Raw genomic sequence first — 16,061 nt, 5'->3', positions numbered from 1 at the left:
AACATTAAAATGTTTAACCGCGTTCAACCTTTAACTTTTTTCTTAACATGTCCACTATTAAGTCAGGAATATGACAGTTGTAATATAATAGTTCGTTTCTTTGTTATGTTGCATTGCCGTTTCTTTTTGGTGCACTCTAGTGTTTCTATTGTTTCGGTGTTTCCCGCGGTTTAATTTTGTAGCCCGGATTTGTTTTCTCATATTCAATTTATGACTTTTGAACAGCAGTATACTACTGTTGCTTTTACTGTACCCAAAAGTTTGTCATGACGTACGCTGCAGTATTTTCTTTACACTTTGCTGAGATCACACAAATCAACACCATTGTCTTTGGGTGTAATTCATCAAAGAGCACAAAGTACAGGGTTCGTTCCTACTATTTATTAAACGAGGAAAATGAGGAAGGTGTAGTAAATTTGGACATGTTGAACTACGTCTACTGTAATTGTATGCAAAGAAGAATGAACACATGAAAATAAGGACAATTCAAAGAAATGTTAAAGAAAGAATCTACATCACCATACATTAAAAAAAGAGGAGTCAATAATCAAGCTCTAGTGTATTTGTTTTAACTAAGCATTAAATTCATAAAAACGTCACTCGTGAACATGAATACTGGAGTACAAAAATACACATAAAATATAGCAGGCAGCATAATGATGAACAAAAATCAATTCAAATTTCCACTATGGCTATATTTTTTCCACCCCAAAAATAAAAGTTCCACGAAACAGGCAAACAACCTGACAGACATTCAAAAGAAGATAAAAGTATGTTCAAAATGGTACGATTAAGGGTGTTGATTTTTAATGTTCCCTTTATATTTTGTAATCCTCTGAACTTTCACTAGATTATTAAAACAACCTATGTCCAGCAACCCAATTATTGATATATATTTAAGGGTGTGTCAGCTGTTCGAGTTGCTTTATCTGTTCAATAACAGTATCACTAATGTAATCCAGGTCTGACAAAATTGAACGCGTAGGCACATCAGTAATTATGTATTGGTTATTTGTAACGATCTATAGTTTAAATCAAAACCAAACATTAGCATTCTGGTCGTATTCTCTAAACAGGGTATAACATGCTGACGTAGATTACATATTAAATTTATTTGACTGCTGTACACCTATATTGACATTTTTGCCTATTGTGTCTGTTTTATTCACTCATCGTTGTAGATGTAATGGAATTTGATGCGACTGTCAGTACCTGCAATACTTGTGAATTGATTTGTACTCCTGAAGTATAACTTTATTTGGCATTACGACAGCTAACAAAAAATAACGTTAACAGCTTCTCATCTATCAAAGTCAACGACGCACACCTTATATCTTCTAATATTTTTGATTTTAATAATATATAGCAGGGAAGCACGAGTTCTTTAAAACAGACCAGTTTAACTTATTCAGCAAAAACAATGCCATTAAATTTGTTGAATAAGAGACTCGTTTCAAAATACAAGAAACACTGATGCTAGTTATTTGTTTTAATTCCATGTACATTGGACATAAAAAAAATTATTAAGATGCTGGTTCAAGTAGGCTAAGTATACCAAGCATATAAAGAAACATATAAAGTTATGGTGAGGTCAAATCATATAATTAAACCAACAGTTTACAAATATAGATTGATCCTCAGAAATTACTATTAATATGGTAAATATTCTGTATGATAGTGTTTAGTTAATACAACATAGACACAACTTTATATGCTAATGGCATTTGGTATCGCAGAAGGATGAAGCCATTCATATGGATGCTCCCGACTTTTGTTGCGCTCGTCAATCCTTTTCCCTACATCCCATAAGCTTTGTCGAAATCTACAAAGACACCAAGATGACGGACTAATGAACAAACAACTAAAGAAAGTATTTAAGAATTTAAAAAACAGTTGCACGATTTATTACAGTGGTGTTGTCTGGTATATGAACTTGAACATCGAAAAAATAAAATTCCGTTCAAAGACCCACAAGAATAATATACCAAACATTTGTTTTCAGGTTTGATATTATGTATTTTCTAAATTTTTTATGTCTACATGCCGATGAAGAAGTCAACGTGTTTGTCAGAAGACGTCTTCAAGAAAAACAAACAAGAACATGTCCAAAGTACACGGATGCCTTACTAGTACTATCTTTATCTATGTTCAGTGTAACATGAAATTGGGTTCAAAACTCTTATATGGTAAAAACATACGAAAGATCATATCATATGAAACATGTGTATTAAGTTTCAAGTTAATTGGACTTCAACTTCATCAAAAACTACTTTGACCAAAAACACTAACCTGAAGCGGGACAGACGAACAGATGGATGATCGCACGAATCGACGGACGAACGCACGAACGTTCACCTATCGTTATCAATATAATGGAATTTTATGCGACTGTCATACAAGTGAACGGTTTAGCTAGCTATAAATGCAGGTTTTATCCACTAATTTCTACTTAAGAAAATGCGTGTACCAAGTCAGGAATATGACAGTTGTTGTCCATTCGTTTGATGTGTTTGAGCTTTTAAATTTATCATTTGATTAGGACTTTCCGTTTTGAATTTTTCTTCGGAGTGCAGTACTTTTGTGGTTTTACTTTTGAAATGCACTTACCCGTACGAAATTATAAGGCGTATTACGCCTGGAAATAAGGCGTAAACCAGGCGTAAGTGGTAGTTACGTGTCTAGATCCAAGCGTAAGGGAGCAGGAAACGTAAATTTGTAGTCCTTACGGGCGTAGAAAAAAGCAGTTAACCTGGCGTAAATTGAAATAAGCAAGGCGTAAGTTTTCTTACGGGCGTAAATTGAAATAGGCAAGACGTAAATTTTCTTACGGGCGTAAAACTGTTGGTATGGCGTAAATAGAAATACCCATAATGCTTTGTTTAAAGGATCATGGGATTTTTTTTTCAAAATTTGGCTCTTTGGTTTTAGTGTGTAAAGGTTGGACACATGGCAGCTTCATATATTCAGGGATAATTTGCTTGTTTTGTGCTTTTTGGAAGAATCTGAAATTGGAAATACTGAATCTAATAAATAAATGAAAATTGTGAAATAAAAGGAAAGTAGTTATGCATGGTAAATAATAATAATGTGAGTATAACTAAGTTATTTAAAAGTATTATGTTCTATCAGAATTTTTGAAATCCCAAAACCTTTATCCTTGGATAAATAACATTAAAATCTTTTACTTAAAGTTAAATTGCAGTATTATCATTTATAAATTAGTTCAAAAGACAATAATTTTCAAAAACAACTTAGTTAAAATGCTATTTCAAGAAAAAATAGTTGTTATAATTCTGATTTAAACTTAAACTTATTTGAGCCATTGTCTGCATAAAATGTATTTATTTCTATATTAGCTTCTTCAATGGTTAATATTTCAAGTTTTTTGTCAAACAATAAGAAATAAAAGCAACAGTACAGAAGTTTGTATCGATACACAAAAGTACACAGCTTAGGGTTAATACACTGAACTAAAATAAGTGTAGTATTATGTAAGGATATTACGCCTGGTTTATTTATTGACCAGGCGTACTCATTTGCATATTACGCCTATTTTTTTGTGAACCAGGCGTACTCATTTAAATATTACGCCTAATTTTACGCCTGGTTTACGCCTTAGTTACGCCTAATTTACGCCTGGTTTACGCCTGGTTGACGCCTGGACATGCATTCAGTAAACACTGCAATGCCGCCAGGATAAAGTATGATTTTTACGCCTGGTTTCCGTGTCATATACGGGCGTCACAGTTCGTACAGGTAGTAAATAGCTTCGACAATCTAATTAAAGAAGTCCTTCATAAAATAGTTGAGAAATTTACCACTTTTGAAGCTACATTAAAGTTTACTAAAACTTAAAGTAAGTACTAATAGCACTGACTGTAAATTATGCGAGGTGTTTGAAATGCCAATCATTATTTCTTATTCAGAACAAAATATAATAAGCAAAACATTTATACAGCTGCTGTAAATGAGATAGACCACCCTATGGTTTAATCTGTAACTGGCGAAAATATTGAATGTTTTGTATTATATATACTAACTCATTAAACCGACCAAACTCTTATAATATTTGCATGTCCGTCTGGCGATTTTAATGCAAGTACACGTTTTATGTTTAAAATTACAAAAACATTTGTTACCTACCTTTTACAAAAGGGCATAGATTCGTAACAGATGCTAAGGCATGATATAAAAACTTCATTTATCAAAGTAGTTTACAACCATAAAGAATACTCTATTACTAATATCCTTAATAATTTAGAAAGGAAACATCAGAAATATTAACTCTGTACAAAGTTTAAACTTACTCATCTACAATTTGTATTGCCGGTGGATCTACAATCAACTGCTTTTCAAAATCACCAAGACTTTGTGTTGCCTTCTCACTAAGTACTTTTGTTATTGACATTACTCCGAGAAGCTCAGCTCGATTAGCAATAGACTTCAAGATAGTTTCAATCACTACTGGACTCTAAAATAAATAAAATGATAAAAAAATAATATTTGAGAAGCTTCATATTAAATAATATGAAGGCTGCTATTTTATCAATGTATAAAGGGTTTATTATCGAGAGATGTTATTTATTCTTGTCTATTTTTATGTATCTCACATGAACTGTCAATCTTTGATTTTCTTTTTTTTACACTCAGACTGTTCTTTCGATATACATGTATCCTGTCAACTAAAGTATCCAAAGAGGAATCCGTGCGATTTTCCTTGACACAGGACGTTCATATTAAACTTTCCTACGACATGTGTTAAAATGTACAATAAAGATACTTTTCAGATGTTCTTGTTTGTTTTAATGCGTTATTATCAAGATATATTTGATCTTTTTACTGTTTATTATAGCACCAATTTTGAGTCATGTAATCAAATATGTGTCAACCCTTAAAAACTATAATCCAGATGGAACTTTGATAAACCGTTTATCACAACTAATGCTTTGATAACACTACTGATTGACACCTAGCCCCGATGATACCACTAATTTTTTTTCGATAAGAGGATCTAAAGAAGAAACAACAAATACATTTGTTTTATGTCGAATGAAACAAGCAGAAAGCATTCTTTCTATGTTGCGATGTACATGTGACATTATTGGTTCGGGTAAGATTGAAGGTTTGTACCTATTGAAACGTTTAAACTTGTTGCATTTGTTTGCACGTGTCCTAATTAAGGAACCTGATGTTCAGTGGTTTGTCGTTTTTTGCTGTGGTTCATAAGTGTTTCTCGTTTCTATTTTTTTTATATATATTAGACCCTTGGTTTCCCGTTTGAATAGCTTTACGCAAGTCATAGTTTATGCCATTTATAGCTTACTGTGTGAACCCAGGGTCTTTGTTGGCAACCGTACTTTGAACTATACTGGTTTGCTTTTACAAATTGAGACTTGATCACATGTTCTTATAAATATTTGTCATGTAATTCAAATTATTTACTACAGAATATATGACAAGCGAGACGATTTAGATTTCAAGAAATTATCAATTTCCCCTATCTTTGAAGCAATATACCAACTTCATCTGCTTTTGGGAAATACATATCGACATTCAAGAGCTTGCAGTTGCGACTCTTTATAAAATGTCACCAGTGTTTGAGCAGAATGTAGATGAACCAAAGACTTGTCGTTCTTTTTCGAATCATATTCATCTGAAGGTACCAAGACCTTGTTGATAAATATTCCTTATCAACTTCACAAAATACACCATGGTCTTAAAGTATAGCTTATAGGAACTGATGTGTTTTATCGTATTCTTTTATTTGTCTTTGTGAATATATCTTTTACTGTTTAATTTATTTGCAGTAATATCCATTTGACGTGGCTTGGTACTTATGCATCTAGGTATTGTGTTATTGTGCCATGGTAAATTTTTGTATTGTTGTTTTTCAGTTTTGCAAATGTGCTTTCCTATATGCATTTTTGTGTTTCTTTGTTGTATAGAATTGAGAATGGAAATGGTGAATGTGTCAAAGAGACAACCATCCGACCATAGAGCAGACAGCAGCCGAAAGCCTCCAATGGGTCTTCAATGCAGCGAGAAATCTCTATTTTGAACATTTTTATCGATATATTATAGAATCGATATAGAATTGAGAATCGAAATGGGGAATGTGTCAAAGAGACAACAATCCGAACAAAGAGCAGACAACAGCCGAAGGCCACCAATTGGTCTTCTATTATGTCTGTTTGTTTTGGTCACACATCGTTGTCAATATAATGGAATTGTATGCGACTGCCATACAAGTGAGAGGTTTAACTTTATATTAACCAAAGTTTAGTCCACCATTTTCTACATAATAAAATGCCCGTAACAAGTAAGGAATATGACAGGTATCATCCATTCGTTTGATATGTTTGCACATTATATTTTGTAATTTGATTAGGAACTCTCCGTTCTGAACTTACATTGGAGTTGGGTGTTTTTGTCATTTTCCTTTTTAGAGTAAACATTTTTTTGATTTTGTAAATATTTGTTGCAGTTTTCGTTGACGCTTGGTAAAATTCAAGGTAATATCATTATTTGCAGCTCCAGTCTGACTCTATCGATCAAGTGTTGTTCGGAGGAATTAGGTGTTACTGTTTATGTGATCAGTTGAACTGTACAGTAAGAAGGCGAATCCTTTTACATTGTTTTATGTACAGATGAATAAAAAGTCCCTTTCATTTTTAATATGCTCATATCTCTGTGTGTCACTAGATTGCATTCCCGTGTTAAGTAAGCTATTATTTGGTTTTTCATTATTAATTTTACAAAAAAAACCCCGAACAGGTCTTACCTTATCCTTAGGAGGAACTCCATGCATGGTGAATGGGAATCTAAACGGAGCACTATATTCGTCATACTGTTGGAAGTTAGCTGCAGCATGGGCGACACTGCATGTATAGATAATGGCTGTCAATGTCACCACTAGTTGGTCAATTGTTTCAAAGTGACCATTATTTGGAACACCCTGCAATATGTTGTATTATATGTTGGTGTTACTTTTGGGGAAAAAATCATGTACTTACTAATTAATATATACATGTTCCGGACCATATGAGTATTTGGACCATACGCGTATGGTCGGGTTAATTAACACTATGTTACAGTTTACTTTTAATACTTCTAAACTCTTCATATGGTATGACCGTTCATTCAAAAGACGCTATCATATAGGTAATTTTATCGTTATATTATAATAAAAAGATAAGCTAAATAAAAATAAGAAGTTTCACATTGTTAATTTTACTTAATTGTCAAATTTAAAGTATACACATTTTATACCGATGGTCATTACCGATGGTCATAACCGATTTGTTATTACGAGTAAATGGCAATATGTCGACTAAAAAATTAAATTCCAAAAATTTCTTAATGAACTGTTACATAAGAAGTCACTGGAAAGTAGCATACTATTAGTTTATTTAAGTTGTGTTGTGAAGATGGTGTATTGCAGTCAACCATTTTACGATATTTGAGATCTAGAGCTTCTTAAAAACACTGTAGACATCAGAATTGCCAAAGACCTCGGTATCACTGTACGCAGCTGCAAAAAAGGCTTGTTTTTCACTCGCAAAAAAAATGTGTAAATGAAAAAGATCGTGCACAAAACTTGCAAATGCAAAAAAGCTATGATACCGTGTGGAAGTGAATGTCATCCAAGCCTACATGCACTAATGTAACTAGCGATGAAAACTAACTATGGCATCAATATTAAATTTTTACGTAGTTTTTTTTATTATAAAATTAAAAAATTGTCATGTTTTAAACCATCACTGTTTTTTTTAGATAAAGTTCTTGTATTATTGAAACGTTTATAATGTAATTTGGAAAAATAAATATACCTATATGGTCCAAATACTCATATGGTCCGGCCCGTTAATAACCAAACGAGTATTATACTCATATGGTCCTACCATACGCGTACGGTCGGACCATACGCGTATGGTCGGACCATATGAGTATACGCATATGGTCATGACCATACGCGTATGGTCCAAATACTCATATGGTCCGGAACATACATACAATAAAATAAAGAGTACTTATATCAATTGTTACTTCACCAAAAAAACCAAACAAATGAACAATATACCAGTATTTGAATATGTGATATACCTTACAGTTAATATTATAGCTGTTTACTTACTTAACTGTAGGATTTCAAAGATACATTCACCATGTAGTTATTCTTTTTGACACTAGCAATGATGTATTGCATTATTTCTAAGTTGCTTAATTTTGTAATCTGCCACTCATTAGTTGTTGGTTGACCATAGACGATCTTGAATTTTGATATTATTCGTTAGTTATGAGATTATAGTTTTAATTGCATTTATAAGACTTTTTGTTTTCTGAAACTGTTTCTTTGAGAGTTCCTGTTGCCACTGAATCCAGAAATACACACCAAACATCGAAGATCGATAAGTTGACTTTAATTAAGTTCTATACAGTCTAGTTGACTTTTTTTAAAGAACATACAAGGAGACGAATGAACAAGTTATTATAAGATTGGAAATCTGACACGGATACTATTTACAATAAAAGGTTTATCACCGTAACGTTACAATAAGAAAATAATTTATCCGTTTAAAACTGCATTTCAGTTTACCACTAATGTAAGTAAACAATTATGAGAGGTCATATTTTCACAGATTTCTTTTCAAGGAATTGGCGCAATGATTGTAATGTTTTTGGAATATTGAGAACGATGTAATATATATACAACTTAATTAGAAAATACGAACCAAAATTCCTACACCACTATCATCCCTTGATTTCACAATTTCTGCGCCCCAGTTCTGTATTTCATAGTCAGCTTTCATTGAACCTTCTACGGCTAAAAATAAAAATGAAGTTGTGATAACTATTAATATAGGCTTACGATATGGGCTTTGTTCATTGTTAAATGTCGTACTGTGACCTATAGCTGATTATTTCTGTGTCATGTGTTAAGACTCTCAACTTTGTTTGATTTGAGCGTTACTTATGAGACGAAACACGCAAACGTCGTCAAAATCTACAAGCCTGGTATCGTTTTCAAGACGGATGAGGTTGTTTATACTTTAGAACTAGCATTTAAAATGTAAAAAAAACAACAACTTAAAATCAAAGTTACAACATAAATACTTTTGAATATTATTGAATATACCCTTACAAAACTGTATTATTATTCACTATAAATGATTGGACCAATTTAAAGTTATCTGTAATGCAGAAACTAGAATAATAATTAAGAAAAAAATATTAATTGCTAAACGAAACAGGGTTGGAAATCAGTCATACAAGAAGCGCTGACAAAAGACACAATTGAAAGCAACTATGAATAACACACAGTTGACATTCAGGAATAAAAGACACACAATGAAAGTCTGCAATGCAAGACACAAACTGTTTCCAAATTTGGATTGGAATCTAGATATGTTATATAATTGAAGTGCAAATATAGAAATAAAACGTTCACGAATTTCCAGAAAAATAGGTTAATATTGTCAATTAATTATCATGAATTTAGTGGGACTTACAGTAATAGTGAGCCACATATTTTTGAACGTAAGTTTTGATTGCATCATAAAGGAGAAGCCCATCATCCCTCATGTGATAGGCGCCTTTTAAAACAGATTCTTCAAAAACCTGAAAACATAAACATTTGTGAATGACGCATTTGGTTCCCATGCATTCAAAAACAAATATGACGAGTAATAAACAATTTATAGAATTTTATAATACAAAAGTCTATATGTTACCTCATCATATTAAAGGTTATGGCTTAGTGTGAGCATTAAGTGAACCCCATGTCATGCAATATATTTGCACTATCACCAGCAAATGGGTTAACTATCCTCTAGTAATAATTTTAAACAAAGTAATATCATTCACGAATAAGACATTACTGTACAAAAATAGTATAGAAATGTATGACATACGCTAAGGCTTGCCATTCTTCGGTCCTGTTCTTTTAAACTTAGAGTTTTTTTCAAACGAAACGTGGATTCCTTTATGTTCGTTGGTATCAATTTTCATGTATTGAGGAAAACTTTTTCATTGAACATTTGACTATGTGGTTCACCTGTATCGAAAAAACTAACAATGAAATGTGTCTCCGAATTATTTACAGTACGTGCTTTGAAGACCTACGATGTCATCAAGCTGTTGAAAGTCCTGGTTCTATTGTTTAAAATAGACATTTGTCTCATGGAAAACACCCCATAGCTGCCTGTTTTCGTAGAGCTTATTCAAAATCGCGGAAGTAAAAGTCAAATATTGAATTGGTAACGTAAATGTGCACTGAATAGATTTCTAGCCAACATTCTTAAACTTAAAAGGATATAATGATTAAAATTCCGATTTATTATAAAACGAAATACAAGATATACCTTTGTCGTAACAGAAATCAATAAAAATAAATAAATCAGTATATGTATGCATACAAGTAACCAACATATGTCAGTCCCTCCCCGTGATCGACTCTCCACTCGAGAGGGCATAAATTACGTATTACGCAAGCATTGAAGACTTTTATTCCACAAGGCGAAATGAATGTAAGACCTTAAAATGTCATATTCACTCAGAGGCTAAAATGGTATTCTATAGAAGAGGCAATCAGTTTTGAAATCTAATACATGATCTAATGATTAAACCGAGAGAGAAAAAACAAGAACTATTGATGAAATTATTTAAAAACCCAAATAAAATTGTCAAGTTGTAATTTTTACGTTTCATTGAATGTAATATTTGTTTGTTGATTTTCAAAAGGAATGCCAAAAACTATCAAAGAGGGACGAAAGATACCAAAGGGACAGTCAAACTCATAAATCTAAAACAAACTGACAACGCCATGGCTAAAAATAAAAAAGACAAACAGAAAAACAATAGTACACACGACACAACATAGAAAACTAAAGAATAAACAACACGAACCCCACCAAAAACTAGGGGTGATCTCAGGTGCTCCGGAAGGGTAAGCAGATCCTGCTCCACATGTGGCACCCGTCGTGTTGCTTATGTGATTACAAATCCGGTAAATAGTCTAATTCGGTAGGTCATATTCATGAAAGGGAAGGGGATTGTAGTTACGACGTAAGGAACATATCCGATATCATTTGTGAAACGGTTATTCCATAACGGTCAACCAACTCGTGATGGCGTCCGTAAAATTTACGAAGGGATGATTTGAACTTCACCATTTGGAATTCTTGTTTTAATAGCTTCCTTGTGAGCAACAAACCTCTATCAAGAAAATCATGATAGGAAATGCAAGCACGGGAATATCGTATCAATTGGGAGATATATACCCCGTATGCAGGTGCTGCTGGAATGTTGCTACTTAGAAATGGAAAGTTCACAATTGGAAAGCTGAAATCATCTCTTTTGTCAACAGATTTATGAGAGAATGGAATACGATAGCGATAATTTGAGACACCCTTTTGTAGCTCCTGTTGTGTTGTTTGAGATTTCGTTGAAATTTCCTGTATAGTTCTAGAAAGAGCTAAATTCATTCAAGTGAACTGACCAAGATTTTGCCATTAATTGCATAAGATAACAATTCAGCGCACCTAAATGGACACTGACAGATAACCAATGAAATGTTCCATTTTGTGGAGACAAAATCCTGTCTTCCATTATTAAAGATTTTTTTACTGCCAATCTGCCAAAATGCTTTTACTTTCTTAAGACTGCATTTAAATTAATTAAGGAAGTATACATCAATAGTAGAAAAATTTATCTTTTTGAATGCAATATATTTGTTATGCAATTATTATGTAATCAATTCTTATGCAATTAATGGCAAAATCTTGGTCAGTTCATTTGAATGAATTTAGCTCTTTCTAGAACTATACAGGAAATTTCAACGAAATCTCAAACAACACAACAGGAGCTACAAAAGGGTGTCTCAAATTATCGCTATCGTATTTCATTCTCTCATAAATCTGTTATTAGTGTAAACATCCTAACCACACACAAGAAATGTTTGATTAGGTGTATAATTTGATCTATACATTGTATCCGAAATCTGAGACACCCTTTTGTAGATAATGGCTCTAGAAGTAGGAACAACATGTAATAAAATCAACCCTCTCCAGTTATCCTTGAAGGGCTAATTTTAATTGAAAACTGAAATTTCTTGTAGAATTTTGTCGACACAGTTAACATTATAATTGATTACATAATTGTTGTATAATACTAACATTGCGTTACTTGGAAAGAGTAATCTGTTAGCTATCCATAAATACCACTTTTATAAATTTTCAAGTTTTATAAAGTTTTAGAATTTTGAAACTGGGGAATTGGAGGTATATTTGTATTATGCTACCTAAATGGCTTTTAACCAAATTCAATCACCAAATATGAGGAACTAGCCGGGCACAAGTAGTACAGAAAGTATTACTTCACTTTCGAGGCACTTGAGATAACTCCATATTTCATACGATTTATATTACTTTTATATACTTCTAACTTTTTATGTAGTTTTTGTGTACTGCCACTGATCTTTATCCCATTTGCCGTTAATGTGTGAATTTTTATCCTTAGATTTTAAGTGTTCCCCCCTTAGTTTATTCCTTCAAACTCGTATGTAACAACATATTATATATCTGAACGAACCCCTCTGCTCTTTAAACTTTCTGGAAAAGTTCCGTTCAAATCCAATCTCCAGAATTCCATGCTAAAAAATGTAAAGTAGAAATTAATTAAAAATAATGTACATTTATTACATTAGAATGTAAAAAGTATGTCTCATCTAAACACACAGATACAACGATGTGTAAGAAAATATACAAATTACATAATTAGAAAAATGAAAGAGTTTAAGACTTTTAAGTATAGATATTTGTATCTATCTTTTAATTTTCAAAAGGAATTCGTGTAATTAACTAAAGCAAAAGCTTTTTACTGGCAGAAAAAAAAACAACATCACTTTCATTTGTTATTTGTTTTAAAGGTGTTGGTAAAATTCAGCTGGCTTGAAAAAATATATGAAATGTTCTCACCTTTTTCGCATTAAGTGGAAGGCAGCATTAATTCCACCATTTGAAGTTTGATCGAAGAAACCTCCTGGGTTAACCAAAGTACCAAGACCAAGGCTAAACAGAATAAAGTTTTTGAGAGGTTTGAAAAGTATGCATTATCAGGACTTTTTCACTGTTTTTATCTATATACGTTCACCACAAAAATAAATCTTCTTAAAGGGGCATTAGCTGTCAAATTCTAGTTCCCCGATTTGACTCAAACTCTTATATTTGTTTTATAACAATGTAAACCTTTATCCAAATTGTTAAGTCTAAAGTTTACAGTTTACAAGGCATGAGCTCGATTATATGTAGATTCGTTTCGTGTGTATTTTAGTCAAGACGCCACCTAATTAATTGTCGATTTGACTTCCCTAAGACCACCGATGCCCATATCAGCGACATAAACATAAATATAGATATAAATAACTAGAGGGTCCAAGGACCCTGTGTCGCTCACCTGATATTTTTATTTACAATTGTTGCATGATAAATGCAACTGTTGTACTGTCGTTTAGTTTCAGAGATATAATACTAAAAAGTGCATTTGAAACCTATGTTTTATTTCAGCCATGTGGGCAGGCAGGGTCATCATACACAGTGGTCCCTGGATATCCTAGTGGTGATTTAAACCAAGTTTGTTTAAATTCAACAGTTGTTTCAGGGGAGAATTTTTGTAAAATTTATCTAACAAGAAATGCAAAGTAATGAGAAAGTTGTGAAGTAGTTTTGTTGTTGTGCAACCCCCCCCCCCCCACTTTGCCAAAAAAAACCAAAAAGGTAATAAAAAATTATCATATAAGGGCAATCTATCCTATTAATGATTTCTGCAAAATTCAGTTGATTGTGCAAGGGTTGTATAGCCAGCTGAGGTCGTTAAAAACTCTCTTTCTTTTGTTGTTGCAGATAGATCTTGACCTGATAAGCAATTTTACCACATGTCAGATTTGCTCTAAATGCTTTGGTTTTTGAGTGATAAGCCAAAAACTGCATTTTACCCCTATGTTCTATTTTTAGCCATGGCGGCCATCTTGATTGGTTGGCCGGGTCACCGGACACAATTTTTAAACTAGATACCCCAATGATGATTGTGGCCAAGTTTGGTTTAATTTGGTACAGTAGTTTCAGAGGAGAAGATTTTTGTAAAAGATAACTAAGATTTACGAAAAATGGTTAAAAATTGACTATAAAGGGCAATAACTCCTAAAGAGGTCAACAGACCATTTTGGTTATGTTGACTTATTTGTAGATCTTACTTAGCTGAACATTTTTGCTGTTTACAGTTTATCTCTATCTATAATAATATTCAAGATAATAACCAAAAACAGCAAAATTTCCTTAAAATTAACAATTCAGGGGCAGCAACCTATCAACGAGTTGTCCGATTCATCTCAAAATTTCAGGGCAGATAGATCTTGACCTGATAAACAATTTTACTACATGTCAGATTTGCTCTAAATGCTTCGGTTTTTGAGTGATAAGCCAAAAACTGCATTTTACCCCTATGTTCTATTTTTAGCCATGGCGGCCATCTTGGTTGGTTGGCCGGATCACCGGACACAATTTTTAAACTAGATACCCCAATGATGATTGTGGCCAAGTTTGGTTTAATTTGGTCCAGTAGTTTCAGAGGAGAAGATTTTTGTAAAAGATAATTAAGATTTACGAAAAATGGTTAAAAATTGACTATAAAGGGCAATAACTTCTAAAGGGGTCAACAGACCATTTTGGTCATGTTGACTTATTTGTAGATCTTACTTTGTTGAACATTTTTGCTGTTCACAGTTTATCTCTATCTATAATAATATTCAAGATAATAACCAAAAACAGCAAAATTTTCTCAAAATTACCAATTCAGGGGCAGCAACCTATCAACGGGTTGTCCGATTCATCTGAAAATTTCAGGGCAGATAGATCCTGACCTGATAAACAATTTTACCCCATGTCAGATTTGCTCTAAATGCTTTGGTTTTTGAGTTATAAGCCAAAAACTGCATTTTACCCCTATGTTCTATTTTTAGCCATGGCGGCCATCTTGGTTGGTTGGGCGGGTCACCGGACACAATTTTTAAACTAGATACCCCAATGATGATTATGGCCAAGTTTGGTTTAATTTGGTCCAGTAGTTTCAGAGGAGAAGATTTTTGTAAAAGTTAACGACGGACGACGACGACGACGACGGACGACGGACGACGGACGACGGACGACGGACGCCGGACGCCAAGTGATGAGAAAAGCTCACTTGGCCCTTCGGGCCAGGTGAGCTAAAAAGCGGAATTCGTGCAATTTGATTCTTCCATGTCTATTTAATTTCATTTATAGATTAAAGATATATATTAATCATCAGTTTTACCTGTATAAAAATTATTATTTTGAGGATCGAATCAGTCATTCAAATGAGTTACCTTTTTTGTTCCACTTTCAATGTTGACATTCTTTTCCTTTAATTAATCAATTGGGCAAATAATTCATGCGTTATCCATCTCTTCCTAAAGGGCTAAATTGAAGTTCACATAAATACAGATTGAATGAAGTCGAATTATTCACTTGCAAGTGAATAATTAATCATCAATATTTCTTAGCTCATTTTGACAAAACTGGACCATACTGGCTACTAAAAGCGAACTAATGTTTCACTATTTCCCTTTCATTAATGATTGAACAAAAACATGTTTTATACTTTTTATCTCGTAGCTAGTGCCCCTTTGATAATTTGTTTTATGGTTCTCGTGAACATAATAAATAACCATGAAAAACAGGAGGAAAATTAAATGATATGTCAAAATATTGAATCCCCGAAAAACTGTTCATCTTTCAATTTGAACTGCCACACTGTTATATGAATTTTAATCTTTTGTTCATGGAAACTGTAACAGGCTTCATTTTAAATGAAATAATGAAATACATACAAATCGATAGCCATTAGGTAGATAAAATGAGGATTAAGTAATCTCAGAATAGGATGTGACGGTGAAAGGTTTCTCTTTGTCGCAACACATATTCCTTCCATCATGAAATGAGTAAAATCTGGAGAGAAAAAAACACAGTTGTCAATTTATAATCATTTCT

The 16,061-nt window shown here is 32.9% G+C and overlaps 1 protein-coding gene across 1 annotated transcript in view; it reads right to left on the bottom strand.

Moving 5' to 3' along the window:
- Positions 1 to 1,474: 1,474 nt before the first annotated feature.
- The window catches only part of LOC143081472 (allene oxide synthase-lipoxygenase protein-like), a 36,115-nt gene continuing 21,528 nt past the window's right edge, over positions 1,475 to 16,061 (bottom strand). Inside the window, exons 8-15 of the mRNA XM_076257361.1 lie at positions 15,902 to 16,019; positions 12,975 to 13,067; positions 12,589 to 12,649; positions 9,510 to 9,618; positions 8,733 to 8,824; positions 6,782 to 6,955; positions 4,308 to 4,471; positions 1,475 to 1,822 (exon numbers count right to left, since the gene is read on the bottom strand). Of these exons, the coding sequence (XP_076113476.1) occupies positions 1,708 to 1,822; positions 4,308 to 4,471; positions 6,782 to 6,955; positions 8,733 to 8,824; positions 9,510 to 9,618; positions 12,589 to 12,649; positions 12,975 to 13,067; positions 15,902 to 16,019 (926 nt within the window). The 3' untranslated portion in view covers positions 1,475 to 1,707. The remainder of the gene's footprint in view (positions 1,823 to 4,307; positions 4,472 to 6,781; positions 6,956 to 8,732; positions 8,825 to 9,509; positions 9,619 to 12,588; positions 12,650 to 12,974; positions 13,068 to 15,901; positions 16,020 to 16,061) is intronic.

This window comes from Mytilus galloprovincialis, chromosome 1 (assembly GCF_965363235.1).
Source record: "Mytilus galloprovincialis chromosome 1, xbMytGall1.hap1.1, whole genome shotgun sequence".
In the NCBI taxonomy this organism is placed as follows: Eukaryota; Metazoa; Mollusca; class Bivalvia; order Mytilida; family Mytilidae; genus Mytilus; species Mytilus galloprovincialis.
This window is presented reverse-complemented; position numbering and strand designations above follow the sequence as displayed.